We start from the raw sequence: 25,185 nt of genomic DNA, 5'->3' as shown, positions 1-25,185 counted from the left end.
TGACCTATCCCCTTCCTAACTCCCTACCTACACTCACCTTTCCTGGCCCCATCCCCGCCTCTTCGAACTGTTTGTTTCCTCTCCACCTATCCTCTCCTCTATCCCTCTTCTATCCGCCTCCCACTCTCTCCCTATTTATTTCAAAACCCCCTTCCCCTCCCCCTTTTCTGATGAAGGGTCTAGGCCCGAAACATCAGCCTCTCTGCTCCTATGATGCTGCTTGGCCTGCTGTGTTCATCCAGCCCTGCACCTTGTTGTCTCGGATTCTCCAGCATCTGCAGTTCCTACTATCTCCAGCTGCATTCTCAGTCAGGATAGGAACTCTGGAAATTAAATCATCTAGTACCAGGAATTTTATCTGGGACTTTTTGAGTTTGTTTCAATACCATCCAAAATAGTTCACTGTGCATCAGGAACCTCCAACAGGATAGTGTAGAGGAAGCTTTGTTTTTCTCTCTAATGTTTGTAGACTGAATTGGGAAAAGGACTATTTTAAAATGGATTATGGAAGGGATTGCTGCACTTTTTAAAAGCAAATTACCTCATACTGATTTAAAATCGTGTTTACACTGCTGCCAATTGCAGATGGCTTAGTACCATGGGTTGTACACAAGATCTAGCTGGCAAAAACTTGCTGATAGGTTGAATATAAAGGAAGCTTTATTTTTGTCTAACCCCATGCTTTCCCTGCCCTGGGAGTTTCTGATGGGCACGGTAGAGAGAGCTTTACTCTGTATCTAGCCCTGTGCTGTCTCTGTCTGGGAGTGTTTGATGAGGATAGTGTAGAGGAAGCTTTATTCTGTATGTAACCCTGTTTTGTCCCTGTACTGGGACTGTTTGATGGGGAGAGTGTAGGGGAGCTTTACTCTGTATCTAATGCCGTACATTCCATGCCCTGGGAGAATTTGATGGGAACAATGTAGAGGGAGTTTTACTCTGTACCTAACCCTGTGCTGTACCTGTCCTAGGAGTAAACACCAGAATTAGAATTCCAATCCTGAATTATCTCCCAATGCCAATTCTAAAACTGACAAGATATGACAACAGATAGTTATTACACAGAGAATTAAATATTCAGATAAAGCTGGAAATCTGTTTAAAAACAGTCATTAACTTCAAATAAGGAAGAATGATTGCTTCTGCAGTATTAACTTTGCAGCTATTTTCAATATCAAGGGAAGATGCTGCTTGTTGGAATATACAAGCATGTGAATGTAAGAATTAGAAGCAGGAGTAGGCCATTCAGCCCCTTAAGCCTGGTCTGCCATTCAATAAGGTCATAATTAATACTGTGTCCCATAATTCTAATCAAATACAAGGGGAAACATCCGTTCAGCATCCACCCCGTCAATTCCACTCAGAATTTTGCATGTTTCAACACGAACACCTCATCCTTCTAAACTGCAGGGTCAGTCTGTCAAATCTTTCTTCATAAAGATATTCCCCTAACTCCCTGATCTCAGGTCTCAGTCAAAGGAGGGGGATCACTCAATTGGGGGGGAATGTGTGATCAATAATTAGTTTCAATAGCACAGAAATATTTTCTGCTGTGTCATGCTGTGCCTTTTTGATCATTTACTCCTGGAGAGATTAATTTTGTGCTGATATTTTCTATATTTTCGTGATTTATGGGCAGCAGCATTAGAACGTGATATTTGAGGCATTTAGTCATTAGTTTTCAAAAAATAACCTTTACAAACGTCCTTTTTCCCCCTCATTGGCTAACACAATATTCTATTGGCTAATTGTGTTGTAAAGATTGCACTGTACTTCCTCAGTAAAATATTAACATCATGGTTCATTCTTTCTCTTTGCATGAGAAATTGAAAGTGGGATTGAGAGATCCAGAGAAGTGAGTAGGAGGGATGGAGAGAAGGCAGGTCACTGGAATTGAGAAAGGCTTGCACAACTATTTTCCATCTAATTCAATGTGTACCAATAAGCATGAGGCTGGATTTCTCATTTTAAAAAAATCCATGCTCTTTCTTCCATCTTTCAACTACTAATTCCCCAAACTGACACCGTCCGCCCTACTACTCAGAGCAAGATGCTGTTATACTATTCTCACTGCAGAGTCTCATTAAGCCACTGGCAGATGAATAGGAAGTGCAATATCAATGGGTACTCATGAGCTTATTACTGGTTTGTTGCATAACCTATCACTTGTTCAAACACTGGCAGGTTGCCAGAAGCTGAAATACAATCTGAGCCAATTCTTTTCGAAATAACATCACAGTTACAGCATGAAATGGGAGTTTCCCTGCTTCAGAAATGTAGGGTTACACGAGTGAAAATATTCCATTCACATCAAGTCACAACGTATGGTTGAGGGAATAAAGATACGCCAGGGTTAGACAAGAGATACAGAGTTTATTTTGTGGGACTGGGGTTTGGAACATCCATTACAGGGAGCAGAAAATACAAAAAGTTTAGATTTTACACAATCACTACCATTAATACAAAACTCTTCATAGAAAGAAACAATGAGCATCAGCGCAACTAGCAGAGAAACATTAATCATGGCTGCCTTCCATGTGGCTCTGTACAAACAGGTTTAATTGGCAAAACCTGCAGATTCCTCCAACCAACACAGCATTTACATTTGGAATTCCACTAACTCCCAGTAAAATCAGTCTTCGTGTTGCTGCTCACTCTTCTGGGATTCAACCCAAACTGAACATTTACTTCATGCAGAGATTGGGGAGGGGCTCAGACAAGGTTCAGCAGGCTCTGGGTAAAGCTCTGACAGTGTTTGTATGTAGGGAAGACTATCCTGAGTAACTAGGAAACTTCTCCTGAAATTAGCACTTTATGCTTCACCTTGGATATCCTTGGAGACCTCACAAAGGGGCAATCCACCTGGACTCAGTGCCAATGTAATCTCTATCACAGTTTAATCTATCATGAAACTGCTGTCATTCTCCGACCCTGCAATAAAAGATACGAAGTAACCCAAGGATCTCTGCACAGCACACACAGATTTTCAAACACTGAGGAGATTGGGGGGCGTACGAAACTTGAGCACCAATCCCTACCGGCCATTCTTATTCACTCCCACAACTGAGTAGAATTAAGAAAGGCAGCCAAGAGGGTTTGGAAGGTTTGTGGAGGATGTAAGTAATAAATAGATTTTTTTAAAAAAGCAAAAACAAGAGAATGGCAATTGGGTTGAGAAAGAAAAAAAGACTTTTATCAAAACTGTACTTCCAGTATTTTGTTTTTATTTCAGATTTCTACTGTTCACAGTATTTTGCTTTTGTGTTAAGCAATTGGAGCTTTTTTTAAACTTTTACTACAATAACTGAAATAGTCAGAGTTTTTAAACTCCAAGAAATTCTTTATAGTGTAATATATGCAACTCTTTGCTTCACCACACAAGAAGAAAACAGCTGGTCTTTGTTCTCAGCTACAATGCCTTGACCAGCCCAGCATCGCCCCACTGGGGCCTGAAGTTTCAGCAAGTTACCTCTACTTGGCCAATTTCAGAGTAACATTCAGCCTGTTAACTCCTGCCACAACAAATCTCACCATCATCAGTCCACTGATAAATCTCCATTGCCCCAAATTTAGAAAAACACCAATTGCTTTAAACAGTCCATTAACTCCAATAACGAGACAAACTGAGGTTAAAACCTGGAATGGAGCTGCTTTATCTCACAGATTTGTTGTATTTCCAGCATACAATCTGACCTCTGCAACATCTAGTATTGCCTTCTCCAATCTTGACTAAAATGGATAGTCAACTCTGCGGGTTGCCCAGGAATGCTGAAAGTCTGCAAGGACTGATGAACACTAGAGACTGTATGTACAAGCAGAATGTACAGACACCAAAGAAATTTGCAGACTGTCCCCAGGGACATTACCTAATATTGCAGGTTGACAAGTACGGACACTACATGCACAGACACTACAAAACACTCCGACTGTACACAAAGACTTCAACCAATTTAAGGTTCTGAATGAATGTTTCACTGTATTTAACTGCATCAGCCTGAGAATTAACTGGGCCTTCCTCTTCAAACAGTCACCCAGAACTACATAGACCACAACAGAAGTGTGCATACCTAGATTAATCATGAAATCACATAATTTAAACAATGTCTTTAAAAGCCAATTTAGTAAAGACCCAGATTCACTCACTGGGAAGGTTTGCCGATCCCAGGAGGAGAAGAGACACACAAAAACTGGTAAAACATTTATGGCTCAAGAGGGACGGGGACAGACACAGAGAGGAGAGTGAGTTAGAAATAGTGGTGGGGGGGATGGAATCGAGAGATAATGGGAGAGAGTCAGAGACTGGGGGAGGGGGAAAGAGAAAGAGAGTGGGGGAGAGAGAGAGGTTGCCATTGAGATCCCCATCCTACAACTATCCAATAACTATCCCACTGAGAGCCCACAAGTGGAGTTTGGGTGAGGAAGGCAATTAGTCTTGGCTGTGATTGAATATTATCATATTGTTAACAGTCAGGCAGGGGCCAGCTCCTTATGGATCCACAAAAGGAAGGAGGAAACAGGAGTTGGAAGCAACTGATAGGGCTGGGAGTCATGGGATTTCAGCACTCTTGTATCATGTGATGACCCGTGTACCACTTGTTAGGGAGCAATTATTTACAAATACCTTGGTGCTGCATAGTGTTTAGAGCTCTAAGAACTTCACAGTTAGAGCATCGCACTGCAGTTTGCCTCATGATTCAGTTGGTTAAGGAAGTGAGTTACTGCCCACAAACAGCAATACAGAAAATATCAGTAAACTAAAGATGGTGCCCAGTGTATGAAGGGAACATACCAGGAGTATAAATGAAGCAAACCTGTGAAGCCGCATCAGTTCAGTATCAACAGACATTCCAGAAACATTCTATTAGCTTTCATTTCTAATAAATCAATTTACATTCTCATTGTGAGCGAGCATTTGTCATTGACCTAGTTACACTTTAGTTGATTCGGCCCATTAAGCCGAGGGAGCCTCACTCAAATAAAGTACAATGTGAGCATGTAGGTTATGTTTGCTGGACCCCCTATCTCTATAAACCATTGGTCGCACATTAGACAACTTTCAATGCAACCCTAAATATAGCCACAGTACAGACCTCCCACATTGGTCACATACAACATGTAGATAACAGATGTACTATTTAGTTCTATTAAATCCTTGTGCTGAATTACAGGCAAAGAATTCCCAAACTGATCCTGGGTCTTCCTTTGCAGGACATCCTTAATCAAAAGCACAGTCCTGATTTCTGTTTGGTTTCTGATAATGATTATGAAAAAAACCCAGACTTGTAAATATACTTAATAAATGAAAGATTGGGGAGAGAGCGAGAGAGAGAGGAAGAGTCTACACACGTTACCATATGACACTCAATGCGTAGTAGAATATTGCTTCTATCCAGCTTGGTTAATCAGGGATAAAAGACATAAAACCAGAGATACATTCCATATGGCTCTATAGTGCAAAATGCATTGGCAGCTGCTCTCTATGGATCAAGGTGCAGTTTAATGCTGGTGTGTTCTGAATATTTAATTTCAGCCTCTGATCCACTGAGCTCAAGAAGCCTTGTTCAGTGAGGATAGGTTCAGCTGAAATGTTGCTAGAATTAAATAGTCTCCAAGCACCACTGTCTTAATTAACTTCCGGACAAAGATATCCAAGGTCACCTGATGCCCCTGGAATCTCAGCAATAGAAAATGCCTGGAGGAACAGAGGGGAAAATAATTGCAAACCATTGTAGACAATCAGCAAACCCACTGTAGCAGTTTGCTGGAGCTAATACTGGAACAGTTCATTTGCTCTTCTATTGATGTGTCTTAGTTTTAGCACTGCAGGGCACACACTGATGCAGTCTGCAGTTCCCACCTCTCTGTTACCACCACCATCGCTTCAGATCCATTTGGTTGACTGACAAGAACTTTTATAAAAACTTGCCGGGCAAAAGGCAACATTCCAGTTCAAAAACAAAACATCGCAGCAAACATTGCCCAGTTGCTATGGATTCTGTCAGCTGGTGACACAACACTGGGGCAACCTTGAAAACAGCTCCACCTTTATCCATTTGACCATATGCTGCACAGCCGCCAGGCAGAGGTTTTGGAAAGTGTATTCAAATATTTTCCTGATTTGAGTTAATGATGGCATTATCGGCAAGAGAAACTCCTGCACCAATGAAATCCCAGAGTACATACATTGCATTTAATGTATCCTAGACTCACTCAGAGCCCCCAAGAGAGACAATGATCCAAGCTTCAACATTTGATGAGATTTGAAGACCTATTACATACATACAAATAAGAAACAAATGCAGAAATATATTGTAAATGTGCACAATTTAACAGGACAAGGATAGCAGCTACAGTGTCTCAGACTTTGCCCCTGACACTTTAGCTCTGCAACAGGAATTCCATTCCTGTGACTTCAATACAGCAGCCACTCAGGATCACCCTGACCTATGGACATTAGATTAGACACTGCTCCAAGCTGCTCAATGAAGCATGGCCCTGAGAGATTAACTTGTCAAGTTACTAGGATCGGTTTCTGTCATGCTGGTTTGTCAAATCGAGTGGGAATGTGTCTTAGCCCATCAGTGCTTGGTTCCAAACTGGATTCTGACAATTTTGTTTTTATGTGGATAAAAAGAAACAAAGCAGTTTCTCTGACTGCAAGTGGATTTACCTGAAAGTTCAACTGAGCTGAAAGACAATGCTTGCTGTTACTCCTTAAATAAAAGTCTACTGGGCAGCTTGATTATCTGCCACATTCCCAACTGATTTGGTTCAAAAAGTCCTTTAAAATTGGCTTCAAATTATTTTTCCTTGCTCTTTTGGTGACCAAGAGCCATCTGGCTCCAAAGTTACCAAGGACCAGCGCACGCAGGCTACTCCAAGAATTCTGCGAACGTACATTATTTTCTGCAGCATTACACTCAGACTTAAGAATATTGCTAGCAATTTACATTTTCCCAGTTGGGAAAACAAAATGGGTGACGTGTAGTTTGAAAACCAAGAAAATGCCTCACTCTATGGTATGTTTACTCAATCTACTAATTATATTTAATTATAGGTCAAGCTCCACCTGAAGTCATTTATCATCATCATAAACAAACACTGACAGGAAGTGAGGATTGTAAACATACACATGAGAAATGTGAAATGTGTGTATGATATCCCTCAGGTTAAGGATCAGGCAACTTTACAAGGCAGGAAGCCTCAGTTTCAGCTATAAGGCAGACAAAAGGTGACAGTTCCTGCATATGAACAGCCTGAAGGGTTTTACTGCATCTGTATTTGAGTTGATCCCATGGAAGTTGCAGGGAAGAGGCAGGAGCTGAGGAGAGGGCAAGCAGAGACAGTTTGTAAAAAAAAGTCTAAAAGTGAAAGGATCGACAAGAGGGTGCAGATTTAAAGTAATTTATAGAAGAAGAAAAAGTGATGTGAGAGAACTTTTTCACACAATAAGGGTCCGAAATGTGCTGCCTGAGAGTGTGCAGGAGGCAGATTCATTCAAGATTTTCAAAAAGGAATTGATGGGTCTCTGAATGAGAAGAATGTGCAGAATTATGGGGAGAAGGAAAGAGGATGGCACTACGTAAGATGTTCTGAGAGCCAGCACAGACACAATGAGCCGATGGCCTCTTCCTGTGCTGTAACAATTCTGTGATTCAGTCTCAGAAGGTTCACGTGAATCATGCCTGAGGGTTGTAACTTAGACAGGTACAAGCTGAGGGTCAGCACAGTTTGATGCTGAAGCTTGAGGCAACTTTTCATCTCGCATCTTCTATATGTGACATGTGAAGCCCAAGAACAGTGAGGAAGCTGACCGACCTGTGAAGAGCATCTCCTCAAGTGCAAATATTGACGCAGACTTACTTTCATTAACTTAAGGCTAGGTTACTGATCAAAACAGTTCTGAATCTTTACAACTAGTAAATCCTTTATTAAAGTCATGTAAAAAAAGTCAATCCTGAACATTTATCTGCCCATTCAATGCAATTACTGTCCTCCCAGCTTCTGCAGATGTTATCAGCATATAAAAAAACCAGTTTTACTGCAATAACCCAGCTATGTGTTAACAGAATGATCATTTCAGAGTTTTCAGTCTTTAACCTACACATCCAACACAACCATTAGGTGTGTACACGAGATTAAAAATCTGAAAAGTGTAAAATAAAAGAAAGAATATTTATTTGGGAAGCCAGAAGAACAAGTTTGCCCAAAAAATGGAGGGAGAACAAGAAAGCAGCGTTTGACAGCACATTCACCTGCTCTCTGGTAACACATTATGTATATTTGGGGAATTCCTTCAGACAACACACACACACTAAGAACTTCTAAAGCAGTGTAAAAGGTGTGGCTTTCTCTAGGGTCAGATTTCACGTGTTCATGTCCAGTCATTGACTGTTGGTTTGAACCGATTGCCACTGCAGCGTCAGTTTGTGTTAAATACGTAATAGAGTTCACAGTCTGCAGCGATCTCTCCACTTTTTAAAAAAATTGATGACAGATCTGGAGTTAAATTGCAGCTGTCACCCACTGGGTTGTCAGGAGGTTGAGAGGATGGCAGTGAGGTACCCAAGTAGTCCCTCAACATGGCTACTTCCTGAAAAAATCACAGATTTAATCATTGAAAATACTGACAGCTGTCTCTAATCAATAGACTGCGGTCCCACGTTGATTGGTTCACAGCTACTGGACCTTGCCAGGAATCTTTGCTCGTTTGCGGGCAATGGCATCCTCTACAGCTTTCAGTTGTTTCAGCAGCTCCTCCCTGCGTGATAACGTGCTGGATTTGCTTGACTTTGCAGAGGATGTAGCAGTAGCAGAGGCTGTTGTGTCATGAGACTTGCTGGAACTTGAAGACACACTGGTCACTTTGCTTGAGACCTTTGATTGTGGTGATGGTGGCCGTTTTCTAAAAGGGGAGGCAAAAAAATGGTTTACATTCACATTGCCAGGCTTCTCCCACATCAACCTCAAATCCTCTCCCCTCTTTGTCCCTCCAGCATCTCCAACAATAAGCACAAGAAGGATCATGACTTTGTCACCAAGTTTAACACTCTTCACTTTCTCTGTCCCACTGGGCCAAGGCCCTCTAATGCTTCCCCTGCCCGAGCTCAAACTCTCATCTTTCTCTGTCTGTCCCATCTCCCCTCACGCGCTCTTCAAGCTCATCTTGTCCATGGGACTCATTCTACTACCTTGAACTATTTTCCAGTTAACTATAGGCTGCAAAACCATCAGACCTGACCTCCCTATGCCTGCTGATAACGTTAACAGTTCTCTCTCCCTTCACGTACTGCGTCTCTCTCACTCCTTTAACATCAGTGCAGATGAGTTGAACTGTATAACTCTATCAACTTATTATCTGCCCCTCTCAAAAATTCAACTCCTGACTTCACTGTCCTTGCAAATTCCATCCCATCTCCAAACTCCCTTTCCTTTCCAAACTTCTCGAAAGCATTATTACTTCTTAAGTTCATGCCCAGTTTTCTGCAGCTTTGTGTTTAAATTCCTCCAGTCAGATTTCTGTCGTCAGCAAAGTGCCAGAGTTGTTCAAAGCCATAAATCGCCTATAATGTATCTCTGATAAAGGTGATCATTCATCCTCACTCTTCATAACTTGTCAGAAGTCTCTGAAACAGTTAACATCACAACACTCCTCTCACCTGATTCCATTCTTTAGCCACAGAATGACTTGCAACAGCTTCTCTTCCTAGTCTTCTAGTACCTACATGCTTCCCCTTAGCAACATTATCCAACAAAACAACTTTAAGTTTTCATAGATATGGTGATGACACCCAACCGTACACAGCTGTAGCTCACAAACATCTCCTTTTACTCCCTGCTGTTGAAAAAATGATCAGACTGCTTATTCAATATTCAGTCATGAATGAGCTGAAGCTTCCTCCCAATATGAAACTACATCCATTGTTTTTCATACCCACTACATGTTTGTTCCCTAATTTTTAAAAATTCACTTAGGGGATATAGGCTTTGCTGGCTGGCCAGCCAGCACTTATTATCCATCACCAGTTGCCCTTGACAAAGTGGTGGTGAGCTGCTTTCTTCTGCTGTAGATAGACCCACAATGCTATTAGGAAGGGAATTCCAGGACTTCCTCCCAGGGCCCTGAAAGAACAGTGATATATTTCTAAGTCAGGACGCTGAGTGGTCTGAAGGATAACATGTGGGTGGTGGTATTACCATGCATCTGCTGCCCTTGCCCTTGCCCTTCTAGCTGGTAATGGCCATGGGTTTGGAAGGTGCTGTAGAAGAAGACTTGGTTAATTTCTGTTGTGTATCTTGTAGATAGTACATACTGCTGCCACTGAGCATCGGTGGTGGAGGGAGTGGATGTTTGTGGTCGTGGTACCAACGAAGCAGGCTGCATTGTCCTGGATAGTGTCAAGCTTCTTGAGTGTTGTTGGGGCTGCACTCAGCCAGGCAAGTGGGGAGCATTCCATCACTTTCCTGATTTGTGCCTTGTAGATGGGGGACAGGCTTTAGGGAGTCAGGAGCTGAGTTATTCAATTCAGAATTCCTAGCCTTTGACTTGCTCTCGTAGCCACTCTATTTATATAGCCGGTGCAGTTCAGTTTCTGGTCAACGGTAAACCCCAGAACGTTGTTAATGAAGGATTGCCATTGAATGTTAATGCGTGATGTTAGATTCTCTGTTGTTGGACATGGTCATTGCCTGGGTATTGTCTAGGTTTTGCTGCTTTTGGATATGGGCTGTTTTAGTATCTGAGGAATCCCAAATGGTACTGAATATCATGCAATCAGGAGTGAACATCCCTTACTTCTGACTCTATGATAGAGGGAACGTCATTGTTGAAGCAGCTGAAGATAGTTGGGCTCACGATATGACCCTAAGGGACTCCTGCAGAGAAGTCCTGGAACTGAGATAACTGACTAAAATAATTACAAGCAACTTCCTATGTGCCAGGTATGACTCTAACCAACAGAAATAAATCCCTCAATTCCCTGCCTCTACTTTTGCTTGAACTCCTTGATGTAACACTTGGTTAAGAGCAGCTTTGATGTGAAGGGCTGTCACTCTCACCTCACTTCCCGAATTCAGCTCTTTTGTTCACGTTTGAACCAAGGTTGTAACGAGGTCAGGAGCTGAGTGGCCCTGGTGGAATCCACCTCGGCATCACTGAACAAATTATTGCTAAGCAAGTGCAGCAATTGACTGGGTTGAATGTGATGTGCTTGTACAACACATTCTCAGGCAATTTTTCCACACTATCCTTAAGTGCCATTATCATAGCCTTTCCTTTTATTCACTCATGGGAAGTGGGTGCTGCACTGAGAAGGTGGTGGTGAGCTGCCTTCTTGAACTGCTGCAGGACATTTGCTATTGGTAGACCCATAATGCTATCAGGGAAGGAGGTACAGGATTTTGAAAACTGATATCACTTCCAGTTATGCAGTTTGGTATACAAACAGTCATGTGTTCTAGCTTCATCAGGTTGGCACCACAATTTAAGTATGCCTGGTGTTGCAAATGATGCTAGTTTTCAGCCAATTTAATTCATTCCATCTAATGAAAAGGAACAGCTGAAGGATATTGCTCCTAGGATGCCTTCCTGCATTCTTCACTGAACCAGGCTTGACTCCCTGACTTGATGGTAATCACACAAATGGTTTACCCTGTATCCTTAAACTGTGACCACTGATTCTGGACTCCCCGGTCAACAGGAAATGTCCGTTCTGCCTTTACCCTGTCTATTCTTGTTAGAAACCCATAAATAAAACTTCTAATATTCTGAGACAGAATATAACAATATGAGGCTGTTGTTTATCTACGAGACCACTCTCTAATTTTGGCACTAGCGCCCAAATGTTAGCAAGGAGGACTTTGCAGAGTCGACAGGGCTGAATTTGTTGCTGTGGTTTTCGGTGTCTTGGTCAATGCCAGGTGCTTTGTCTGGTTTGAAACTTTTGAGTGAATTGTTACAACTGTATAGCTTGGCCTTCTCAGAGGGCAGTTAAGAGTAACTACAAAATGTGGAGTCGCATGTAGGCCTGACCAGTAAGGATACAAATTATTTCTTTGAAGGACATTAGTGAACCAGATGGGTTTTTACAACAATCAATAATGGCTTCATGGTCATCATTAAACTTACAATGCCAGAATTTTGAATACAAATTTCAGCATCTGCTGTGAGCTTTACCTGGGTCTCTGGATTATTAGTCTAGCAAAACATCACTACATCATTGCCACCCGCTAGGAACATACTTTAGTTCTCTGCCTGGCAATTATCCAAGGCTGAATGAGACTGTTCACAACATGGTGTCTGGCTTAACCTCAAAATGAGCTTCTCACCACATATCGCTATCATCACTAAGATCGCCTGTTCCTCCTCTGTATCACAGCCTGATTCAAACTCTGCCTCAGCTCAGCTCCTGCGATAACTCTCATCACTGTCATGATTCTTGACTACCAATGAGTTCCTGTCTTAATTCTGTTATTCTCTTCTATGTAAACTGAATGTTATTCAAACCTCTGCTGTCTGTCTCTTTACTCATGCCAAGTCCTGTTCGCCCATCACCTCTGCAAACACTCACCTAGATTGGTTCCTTGTAAAGCCAAGCAATGATTTTAGCATGTTGTATATCAAAGACAAGTACTCTTGCATCGATTGAAGAACTATACCCTGATGCTGCACTGACTGTGATAATTCCCTGTTGCAAAATGGGCATGAATTATATTTTCTTTGAAAATTAGCACGATTGGCTACACTTTCTTCCGGAGTGTCACAAAATAATAGCTGGTAGGAAACAACTGACTACCAATCCCTATGGAGTCAAAGCAGAGAAAGGTTTACAAAAAAGCAAAGACCCTTCCTTGAGGATGTGCGATGTGGTGGTGAAGGAGCAGAGAGAAAATAGGAAATGATGACGGTACCATACTGCCTAGCCTTCTCACTCACTAAAAAGTTAACTGTGCAGCAGCTTTAGCACAGGCTGGAGACTAGAGCACCAAGCCCTTGGACAAAATCTAAATACTTCACATTAAACTACAGCAAACATACAGATGCTCAACACAGCAGAAAACAATAGTGTATAAAATATCCAACACAAGTGACCTGATTTGCTAAGAATCTCCACCAATATCTTTAGTGTGGTGGACCACAAAACAAGGACAAAATGATGGAGAAATAAATCAATGGTTGGGACTAATTGCACGCATTAAAACTTGGCTGAGGCAGGGATAATACAGATCAAAGAATGTAATACAGCACTGTGATAAGGTGCAATTCAGTAATCGAGCACATTATCACATATAGCATACCTACAGGCTAATACTGTGCCATTTCTAAACTGACATATTGCTTTCAAGAGAGTTCAAATATGTCAAACCAATTAATGTAAGCTAGAAATGAACTCTTTCTCTAGCAAGTGTTCTCTCACACTGTTCACCTGTCCTAATCAGAAGCACTTCCACCACCTTCAACTGTATCCAGACATTATGGAAAATACATTCAATGAAATCATCCTCAAATTAACCCACAGTTGATGTCACATGTTCATCTACTTACCGCTCTGCTTGGGCAGGAGATGACCTAACCATTGCTGGAGTTCGACTACTCTGACGATCACCTTTTGGTGACGGTGGCCTTCCAAACGCCTTCCGCTCACGATGCCCTAAAAACAAGACAATTCAGAACTTGAAAGTAGGGCAAAGCATGACCTCACAATTATGCACACAGCATTACTCCACAGTAGCTATACAGAGCAAAATCCTACATAAACGCAAGAAACACATGGTATGTCACGTAGCAACCAACAAAAACAAACAGCAACATCACAGTAACATAGAAAACTATTGTTTGAGAAATCATCAGCTATGGCTAAACCAGTGTCTTTAAAATCTTTGCAATGGTATCTCTCCTAAGCAGTGTAGCATATAAGAAATAGGATCTTAAACTCAACATTCCTAAGTGTTACGAAGGAGTGGTGAAATAAAACGAACTCCTGCTCGTTACTCTATAAGCAACAAGTAACAATTTATTTATCTGACTCTAACAATGATCAAATTAACAGAACTACTAACAAACCAAACAATGCCCCCCAACTTCTAACTATTGCTGAATAAAACAAAATTCTAATGGTATGCTGTTCCAATAAAACAAGTCCCACTTACATAAACAAAAGTAATAAGAAAAAATAAATTAAAACTTAGACTCTCAAAACTACAGTCAGGATGTGTCTTCTGGAACATTTCATGCCTTTTCCGCTATTCTTTAGTCAGGAATTCTTTCTCCGTTGAATCCTTGTGTCAGGAACATTAGCTAAGAGAGTCCAGTGGTACCTTTTAAATGGAGCTTAAAGTTTTCTGTCAGAGCCAAAGTTTTACTCTTCTGATGGCAGTTCACTCTTGCACTGATTTTCAAAAACCCGCTTCTTATATACCATCGATGACCTGTCAATGTTCTTACAATATGAATGGGCCTAGGTTGTCAACACCATCAGATTTAAATTCAACTGGTTTTCAGTCTCTAAGTGGTTTAAATTAATTGGCCAAACTCAAAAACCTGTTGTCTTGGTTAAAATTTTGCTTTGCCTGCTAACAGTACAGGCTTTTGATAAAATGTTTCAATTTCAAGAACTCTCTGTGCATCTACTGCTGCCCACAGACATCTTTTTTTAATCTCCAAGCCTAAAAATACACATACCTTTTAAAGGGCCCATGCACTCCTCCCTCCCATCATTTTACAAACAAATTCTAACATCCTGCCTTCCAATCCACACGTACTATACCAACTTTGTAACACTAGGGAACAGGCCTTAACTCCAGTTTTCTACCTGCATTCCATTATAAATCTATAATCTATAGATCATTGGCCTCTCCTTTTCTTAATGTTACACAGATTTTGATCTACAAGAGAATCACTGGTTAAAGAGGGTAGAAAAGTGGAGTTGTACCACAGTTAAATCACCTACAATCTTACTGAATGGTAAAGTAGGCTGGAGGGGCTGAATGGCCTGCACCTGGTCCTTTAAACATTTTTATGTTACTTTATTTTTCACAGTTTTGAACATTTAAGTATTGTAAAGATTTGTAAATTTTATGCTTTCAATTTCATTGTTTACAATACTGCCTTTATGTCATAAACAACTTGAGCATGTGGCTCTCTATATTACAACATCCAAATTGTTGGTAAACAGTGAGTGGTTAAGGTCCCAACAAAGATCATTATGGGACACCAGATACAAGCAGAATGGGCCGAATAATCAGCCTTTGTTCTTAGATTCTCTAGTCCTTTTCATTTTGTTACCACTGCATCCATCTTCCTCCGTACACCAACTCTCCGCTGAAAAATGTTACAGGAAAATCTAGCCTGTGGTTCACATGCCATTACCAACCTCTTTCTGGAGAAACTGTAACCCGTTTGGATGGTGGAGAGGACGGTCTTTCCTTATCAGAAGGTTCATACCGTTTTCTGGTGCCCTTATCAGCTGGCTAAAATAGACAGATAGCGTCAATATCTCCACAATACAGTTATAGATCATGATCAAGCGTCATCTGAATCAACTATGTTTACTAATTAATATTTCATTATGGAAACTGGTGACAGTAATAATTCCACATGGGAATGTAGCCAGAGGTAAGCCCATGGCACCATGGGCAGCCCTGTTGTACAGATGCAGTATAATTTGGATAAATGTGAGGTTGTTCATTTTGGGAGCAAAAACAAGAAGGCAGATTACTACCTGAACAGCTGTAAATTGGGAGAGGGGAGTGCGCAGTGGGACCTGGGAGTCCTTGTGCACCAGTCACTGAAGATAAGCATGCAGGTACAGCAGACAGTAAAGAAGGCAAATGGTATGTTGGGGATAGCAAGAACTGCCGATGCTGGAGTCAGAGATAACAGTGTGGAGTTGGAGGGACACAGCAGGCCAGGCAGCATCAGCGGTGAAGGAAAGTTGACGTTTCAGGTTGGGACCCTTCTTCAGCAGGCAGTAAAGAAGGCAAACTGTACATTCACATTCACTGTGAGAGGTTTCGAGTACAGGAGCAGGGATGTGTTGTTGCAGTTGTACAGGGCCTTGTTGAGAACACACCTAGACTATTGTGTGCAATTTTGGTCTCCTTTTCTGAGGAAGGATGCTTTTGCTGTCGAGGGAGTGCAGTGAAGGTTTAGCAGGCTAGTTCGGGGGATGACTGGTCTGACGTATGAGGAGAGATTGACTAGGTTGGGATTGTTTTTGCTAGAGTTCAGAAGAGTGAGGGGGATCTCATGGAGACTTAAAAATTCTAACAGGACTGGACAGGGTAGATACAGGGAGGATGTTCCCAATAGCGGGTGTGTCCAGAACCAGGGGTCACAGTATGAAGACAGTATGCGGGTAGACGATTTAGGACAGAGATGAGGAGACGTTTCTTCACTCAAAGATTGGTGAGCCACAGGAAGTAGCTGATGCTAAAACATTGAATGTATTCAAGAGGCAACTAGATACAGCACTGGAGATGAATGAGATCAAAGGTTATGGGGAGAAAGCAGGATTAGGCTATTGAGTTAGACGATCAGCCACGAAGAATGGCGGAGCAGACTCAAAGGGCCAAATGGCCTCCTCCTGCTCCTATCTTCTACGTTTCTTAAGAAAAACTGTAGAGAAAGCTGCAACAGAATGAGGCTGAGGAAGGTACTTGTAGATGGGCTTGTGGGGGAGTTGTGCATGAAACACAGAAAGCTAGCACACAGGTGCAGCAGGTATTCAGAAAGGCTAATGGAATGTTGGCCCTCATTTCAAGGAGGTTGGAGTATAAGTGTAGGGACGTCTGACTGCAACCGTACAAGGTGGTGATTAGACTACATCTGGAGTATTGTGCCCAATTTTCAGCTGCCCCCTTATTTCAGAAAATACATTACTTCAGAAAACACATTATTTCATTGGAGGCAGTTCAGAAAAGGTTTGCTAGAATGATCCCTGATATGGAGGGATTGTCGTGTGAGCAAAGGATAAACAGTGGCACTGTGGCTTTGCCTCACAGCCAGGGACACCGGTTCGAATCCACCCTTGGGCGGCTGTCTGTGTGGAGTGTGTACATTCTCCCTGCGTCTGCATGGGTTTTCTCCATTTGCTCCAGTTTCCTTCCACAGTCCAAGATTTGCTGGTTAGGTGGATTTGCCATGCTAAATTGCCCATAGTGTTGAGGGATCTGTAGGCTAGGTGGATTAGCCATGGGAAATGTAAGGATAATGGGACAGGGTAGGGGGATGGGTCTGGGTGGGATGCTTGTCAAAGTATTGGTGTGGACTTGATGGGCCAAATGGCCTTCTTCCACAATGCAGTGATTTGGGTGAAGAAATGTCTCCTCATCTCCGTCCTAAATCGTCTACCTGAATCTTCATACTGTGAACCCTGGTTCTGGGCACACCCACTATCAGGAACATCCTCCCTGCAGCGATTCTATGAAGAATTGGGTTGTGCTTCTACTTGCCTGAGTTTATAAGAACGAGAGGCGATCTAATTGAAACATACAGGATTCTTAAGGGGCTTGACAGGGTAAACACTGAGAGGATGCTTCCCCTCTTGGGAGAGTCGAAAACCAGGTGATATAGTTGCAGAAGAAAGGGGTGCCGATTTAAGACAGATGAAGAAGTTCTTCTCTCAGAGGGTTGAATGTCTTTGGAACTCCTTGCCATAGACAAATGAAGGGGCAGAGTCCTTGTGTATACTTAAGGCTGAGACAGACAGATTCTTAATCAGTTGGGGAATTGAGGGTTATGGGGCAAGGGCATGAAAGTGGACATGACGAATGTTGCATCTGCCATGATTCTATTGAATGGCACAGCAGACTCGAGGGGCCTGTTCCTCTTTCTTATGGTCTAAAAGGACCTAGGTGTCCTTGTCAATAAATCAACGAAGGCTAATATGCAGGTGCAAGAAACTTTTAGCAGGCTAATGAAATTCAAACTTTATTGCAAGTGGATTTGAGTACAGTAGTGAAATCTTGCTTCAACTGTATAGAGGTGGCTAGCTCCCACCTGAAGTATTGTGTGTAGTTTTGGTCTCCTTATCTCAGGAAAGATGTTATTGCCATGCAGGGAGTGCAATGAAGATTCATCTGGGATGGCAGGACTCTCCTATAAAGAGAGATTGGGCAAACTGGGCTGGTATTCTCACATGTTTTAACAAGGGAGGCAATCTCATTGAAACTCTCAAAATACTTAATGGAAAACAGGGTTGACACAAGTAAGATGTTACCCCTTGTTGGGAACCTACAACTAGATGTCTTGATTTAAAAACAAGGAGGATGCCACTTAGGTCTGAGATGAGGAAAATTCTTTTTAATCAGAGAGTTGTGAACCTTCGGAATTCTCTACCACACAGGGCTATGGAAGGTCTTCGCGCCGTTCAAGGTAGAGATTGATTGACTTCTGATTAGTAGTGTATACAGGGTTATGGGAATTGGATGAGTAAAAGGCATTGAAGTGTTCAATGAGCAATGACTGTACTGAATTGCAGGGTAGGGTTGACAGGCTGAATGGCCTCCTCTTGTTTATATGCTCCTATATGTTCTTTTTATATCACATTCAGGCTCATTTCACTTGAACACCTTAAACCAGAGATGAATGTTGACCTATCAGTGAATTAAGAGGAAAAGTGCCTATAAGGAAGTGAATTCTGGCTATTCCCAATCACCAACCACTGTTGAATCAGACACCAGCACAGAACACTTTCCATATTTGTGCAAACTTGGGAGAATCAGTGTACAGAAAACACAGTATGCTTCTTAAATTAATGTGAAGTAGGGAGCTGTACAACAAATTGGGTTTATACAGTCTTTCTTTACCTGATCCAGCAGGTGGACAGTGTACTTTCACCTGAGATTACCGTGAAGTTTCCATCTTCTCGACCTAGCCCCTCACCTGTAGTGTGATGACCCTCAGATAAAATCACCACCAGTCGTCTCTCTCTCTCTCTCTCTCTAAAGAGAGCAGCTCTAGTGCCAACTGGGACTATGGTGACTTTATCTTACTTTACCTTTTACCTACAGCCCTCTTCCAAAACGTAGATCTGGGTTGACTCCAGTTTGATCTTACCAAGATTCATTAGAAAATGATAGGTGCAAAATTGTCTCTTCACTCTATCAGTTGCTGTTACTAGTAGTAAGTGGCTCCCACCGTACTAGCAGAATTTGCTGGTGAATGACACTGAACCTCCTGTTATAGTGAGCACATATAAAATCAAAATACTGAAAATGCTGGATATCTGAAATAAATACAGAAAATGTTGGAGAAACTCAGCAGCTTTAGCAGCATCTGTGTTGAGGGAAACAGAGTTAACATTTCAAGTCCAATGACGTTTCTTTTTCTGAACAGCATTTGGAAGACAACTTTTTCAGTTTCATCATTCTTATTTCACTCAAAAGGTACATAAAAAAAATTCTAGCATATAACGAGGTGAGTTTACCTTGTTTAGCAGTGTTAATTTAATGTCCTTATGTGCACTGTAGACAAGCTGTGGGGGTTTGCTGATCTGAGTGGGTTTTGGTGTGGAGCTAGATTTCTGTGGCTGTGGTGGAATCTCACGTTTCCGCCTCTCCTCTCGCTCCTTGTCTCTTGGTGCCTCCTCTCTTTTGGGTTTCACTGAAAATGGATTGAAGTGTTTTAAGCGTTGCTTCCTTAGTGACTGAATGGGAAGGAACGTGAGTGAGACTGGAAAAGGAAATGTTAGATTTTACTCCGATAAAGGAAAATTGAACTGCAAGGATTGTTTCACAAGGGTGTAGAAATTAACCAACAAGTTTCACATTCCACAATCTTACAGTAGGGGGTAAAAGATCACAGAATTGTTACGCTACATTCAGCCCACCGTGTCTGTACTGACTCTGAGCAATTTAACTTAGTGCTCAACAGCTGTCTCTTCCCACATCCACACAATGCATTCCAGATCTAACTACTTGCTGTGTGAAAAAGTTTTCTTTCTCTCCTCATATTGCTCTCTGGTTCTCAATGCATGGATGGGAGCAGTTTCTCCCTATTTACTCCAGACACCTCATGCTTTGAAAACCTCTACCAAATCTCCTCTTAGCTTTCCCCCTCCAAGGAAAACACTCCAAACTTTTCCCAATCCTTTGAACTTAAGTTTGTAATCTCTGAAATCATTTTGGAAAAGTCCTTCTGCACTCTCTCCAGTGCATTTATATCTTTCCTACAGTGTGGTGCCCAGGACTGTACACAATACTTATGTAAGTTTATTACAACTTTCTTGCTTTTGCACTCTAGGTTGTAGAAAAGAAATATGGAATGCTCTAGTTCATTGGCAGAGGTATGGAATACAAAAGTAGGGATATAATGATGGAACTGTATAAGACACTAATGTGGGCACAACTGGAGTATTGCGTGGAGTTCTGGTCACCACATTATAGGAAGGATGTAATTGCTCTGGACAGAGTGCAGAGAAGATTTACTGGAATGTTGCCAGGGCTGGAGAATTGTAGCTACGAGGAGAAATTGGTGTTGCTTCCCTTGGAACAGAGAAGGCTGAGGGGTAATGCGATTGAGGCATACAAATTGTGAAGGAACCTGTTTTCCTTGGCAGAAAGTTCAAAAACCACGGGTCATAGATTCAAGCTAAGTGGCAGAAGGATTAGAGGGGATGTGAAGAAATTTTTTTTAAAAATCTGCATGGGTGGCAGGTATCTGAGTTCGCTGCCTGAGTTGGTGGTGAAGGCAGAGACCCTAAACTCCTAAAAGTACCTGGATCTGTACCTTAAGTTCTGCAGCTGCAGGGCTATGGGCTTGGGGCTATATGCAGGAAGATTGGATTAGAAAGGACATTTGGGTGTCTTTAGGTCAGCACAGACAAGATGGGCTGAACAGTCCTTTTCTGCGCTGTTTCATTTCCACGGCTTCTATGGCCTTAATGAAGTCTAGAACACTGTATGCTTTACCAACTGCTCCCTTGAACTGTCCTGTTATCTTCGATGACTTAGTATATCGGCATCCAGGTATGCATACACTTCAGAATAAGACCCTTTATGCTGTATTTTCATGTTCTTTGTACCAAAGTATCACCTCACACTTGTCTGCACTGAATCACAGCTGCCATCTGCCTGCCAGTGCATCAATCTGTCAATGATTGAAGTTACCCTGTTCTTCTGAAGAAAATGCAACTAATATGTTGTAAAACACTTTGGGAGATCTGAGGACGTGAAATATGTCACATAAATGCAGGATCTATCTTCCTTCAACAAACTACCTGACCGTTGTCACCAGTTGAAGTATGTAACTGCATTTGAACTTTCCTCAATAAAATACTGCTCAGGTTTTTTAATGGGATCTCAGTAGGTGCCTGACTACACGCTGAAATGTTACTCTTTTCATTAAGAAGTTTGTCCTTCATGCCACACATTTTTAGGAACGTAAGAACAGGATAGGCCATTCAGCCTCTCAAGCCTGCTCTGCCATTCAATAAGATCATGGCTGATCTATAGCCTAACTCCTTATGCCTTGAAACTCTTTCTTAATAGAAGTTCTGCTGATATCAGATTTAAATTTAACAACTGAATTAGCATCGACTGCTGGTGGAGGAAGAGAGCTACAAAACTCCTCGACTCTGCATGCAGAAGTATTTTTTAACATCTCCCCTGAATGACTTGGCCCTAATTCTTAGACCGTACCCTGGGTTCTAGAATCTTCAACCACTGGAAATAATGTATTTTCATCTACTCTGTCCTTCCCTGTTAATATTCTGAAGACCTCGATTAGATCATCCGTTAACCTCCTAAATTCTAAAGAATAAAGGCCTAATTTGTAACATCTGTCCCCATAACTGAAGCCCTGAAGTCCAGGTATCATCCTTGTAAACCTGCACTGTACTTGCTCCCAGGTTAAAACATCCTTAGTGAGGTGTGATGCCCAGATATGGTCATAATACTCTTAACTGAGGTCGAACTAGGATTTTGTATAAGTGCAGCATAATATGCCTATACTCTAGCCCTTTGGACATAAAGACCAGCATTCCATCAGCCTTCTTGACTATTTTCTTCACCCGTTCATGGCATATTAAAGAGCTAAACAGCTGAACCCCAAAATCGCATTGGACATCCACTATATTTAACTTTTGTTTCTTCGAGAGAAAAATCTTGATAAATCCTTTTTTGGTCCAAAATGGAAACTTCATGCTTTCTTATATTAAAATACATCTGCCACAATCTTGCCTATTCACTAAACTTTCAATATCCTGTTGTAATTTAATGTTGTTGGCAATAATTTTGTGTTGTCAGCAAATTGGATTTTTGCCGTTTTATGCCATTATCCAAGTGGATAACTGAGGCCCCAACAGAGGGGAGGTAATGGCCTAGTGGTATTAATGCTGGACTGTTAATCCAGAGACGCAGACAACGTTCTGGGGACCCGGGTTCGAAATCCATCATGGCACATGGTGGAATTTCAATTCTATAAAATATCTGGAATTAAGAGTCTAATGATGACCATGAATCCACTGTCGATTGTCAGAAGAAACCCATCTGGTTCACTAATGCCCTTTAGGGAAGGAAACTGCCATCCTTACCTGGTCTGGCCTACATGTGACTCCAGACCCAAAGCAATGTGGTTGACTCTGAACTGCCCTCTGGGCAATAAATGCTGCCGAGCCAGCAACGCCCTCATCCCGTTAATGAATGGAAAAAAAGGACGAGTTATGTCCTGCCAATTTGAGTAGTTACACGTTATTCCAACTCTGTTTCCTGTCATTCAACCAATTTCCTATTCTATCCATATCAGTAATTTGTCCTCAATTCCGTGGGCTTCCACCTTAGCTAGCGTCTTGCCCATAAGACTTCATCAAAAGTCTTTTGATATTACAAATTATTATTACAAACCAGGACTATTACAAATCGGACGGTCTACACCGGGGCAGGACTGGAACCAATGTCCGAGGGGCTGTTTTTGCGAATGCTGTTGGGGAGGGTTTAAACTAATGCGGCAGGGGGATGGGAACCAAATGAGGAGGTTAGTGGACAGTAAGGAGGTAGTAACTAAAGCCTGTAAGGAACTAGATAATGAAGTCAGTGTGACTAAGGGGAAGAGTAGGCAGAGAGGAGATGATGAACGCAAAGGGACAGGTGGTCTGAGGTGCATTTGTTTTAATGCGAGAAGTGTAGTAGGTAGGGCAGATGAACTTAGGGCTTGGATTAGTACCTGGGAGTATGATGTTATTGCTATTACTGAGACTTGGTGGAGGGAAGGGCAAGACTGGCAACTAAATATCCCAGGATATAGATGCTTCAGGCGGGATAGAGAGGGAGGTAAAAGGGGTAGAGGAGTTGCATTACTGGTCAAAGAGGATATCACAGCTGGAGGACTCAAGCAGTGAGGCAAGATGGGTAGAGCTCAGAAATAGGAAGGGTGCGGTAACAACGCTGGGGCTGTACTACAGGCCTCCCAACAGCGAGCGTGAGATGGAGGTACAAATATGTAGACAGATTATGGAAAGATGTAGGAGCAACAGGGTGGTGGTGATGGGAGATTTTAATTTTCCCAACATTGACTGGGATTCACTTAGTGTTATGAGTTTAGATGGAGCAGAATTTATAAGGAGCATCCAGGAGGGTTTTATGGAGCAGTATGTAAATAGTCCAACTCAGGAAGGGGCCATACTGGACCTGGTGTTGGGGAATGAGCCCGGCCAGGTGGCTGAAGTTTCAGTAGGGGATTACTTTGGGAATAGTGATCACAATTCCATACGTTTTAGAATACTCATGGACAAAGACGAGAGTGGTCCTAAAGGAAGAGTGCTAAATTGGGGGAAGGCCAACTATAGCAAGATTCGACAGGAGTTGGGGAATGTGGATTGGGAGCAGCTGTTTGAGGGTAAATCCACATTTGATATGTGTGAGGCTTTTAAAGAGAGGTTGATTAGAGTGCAGGACAGACATGTCCCTTTGAAAATGAGAGATAGAAAGGGCAAGATTAGGGAACCATGGATGACAGGTGAAATTGTGAGACTAGCAAAGAGGAAAAAGGAAGCATACATAAGGTCTAGGTGACTGAAAACAGACGAAGTTTTGGAAGAATATCGGGAAAATAGGACCAATCTGAAACGAGGAATTAAGAGGGCTAAAAGGGGTCATGAAATATCTTTAGCAAACAGGGTTAAGGAAAATTGCAAAGCCTTTTATTCATACATAGGGAGCAAGAGGGTAACTAGAGAAAGAGTTGGCCCACTCAAGGACAAAGGAGGGAAGTTATGCGAGGAGTCAGAGAAAATGAGTGAGATTCTTAATGAGTACTTTGCGTCAGTATTCACTGAGGAGAGGGACATGATGGATGTTGAGGTTAGGGATAGATGTTTGATTACTCTAGGTCAAGTCGGCATAAGGAGTGGGGGCAAGTGTTGGGTATTCTAAAAGGCATTAGGGTGGACAAGTCCCCACGTCCGGATAGGATCTATCCCAGGTTACTGAGGGAAGCAAAAGAGGAAATAGCTGGGACCTTAACAGATATCTTTGCAGCATCCTTGAGCACGGGTGAGGTCCCGGAGGACTGGAGAATTGCTAATGTTGTCCCCTTGTTTAAGGAGGGTAGCAAGGATAATCCAGGTAATTATAGACTGGTGAGCATGACGTCAGTGGTGGGGAAGCTGCTGGAGAAGATACTGAGGGATAGGATCTATTTACATTTGGGAAAAAATGGGCTGATTAGTGATAGGCAGCATGGTTTTGTGAACAAAAGGTCATGTCTTTAACAACTTGACAGAATTTTTTGAGGAAGTGACAAAGTTGATAGATGAGGGAAGAGCTATAAATGTCATATACATGGACTTCAGTAAGGCGTTTGATAAGGTTCCCCATGGTCGGCTGATGGAGAAAATGAAGTCGCATGGGGTCCAGGGCGTACTAGCTAGATGGATAGAGAACTGGCTGGGCAACAAGAGACAGAGAGTTGCAGTGGAAGGGAGTTTCTCAAAATGGAGAACTGTGGCCAGTGGTGTTCCACAGGGATCCGTGTTGGGACCACTGTTGTCTGTGATATACAGAAATGATCTGGTGGAAGGTACAGATGGTCTGATTAGCAAGTTTGCAGATGACACTAAGATTGGTGGTGTAGCAGATACTGAAGGGGACTGTCGGAGAATGCAGCAGAATATACTATATCCACACTACCAAGAATCTTACCATTAGCCCAGTACTCTCTATTCCTGTTACTCCTTCCAAAGTGAATCACCT

General features: G+C 42.1%; 1 protein-coding gene across 2 annotated transcripts in view; it reads right to left on the bottom strand.

Moving 5' to 3' along the window:
- Window positions 1–2,350: 2,350 nt before the first annotated feature.
- The window catches only part of zc3h18 (zinc finger CCCH-type containing 18), a 145,881-nt gene continuing 123,046 nt past the window's right edge, over window positions 2,351–25,185 (bottom strand). For both annotated transcript variants that reach the window (XM_048605687.1, XM_048605688.1), the window contains 4 exons: window positions 19,425–19,600; window positions 15,369–15,465; window positions 13,541–13,646; window positions 2,351–8,902 (listed from right to left, as the gene is read on the bottom strand). In XM_048605687.1, coding sequence (XP_048461644.1) covers window positions 8,677–8,902; window positions 13,541–13,646; window positions 15,369–15,465; window positions 19,425–19,600 — 605 coding nt within the window. In that variant the 3' untranslated portion in view covers window positions 2,351–8,676. The remainder of the gene's footprint in view (window positions 8,903–13,540; window positions 13,647–15,368; window positions 15,466–19,424; window positions 19,601–25,185) is intronic.

This window comes from Rhincodon typus, chromosome 15 (assembly GCF_021869965.1).
Source record: "Rhincodon typus isolate 14 chromosome 15, sRhiTyp1.1, whole genome shotgun sequence".
NCBI lineage: Eukaryota > Metazoa > Chordata > Chondrichthyes > Orectolobiformes > Rhincodontidae > Rhincodon > Rhincodon typus.
The sequence above is the reverse complement of the archived record's forward strand: the minus strand, read 5'-3'. Positions and strand labels throughout refer to the sequence as shown.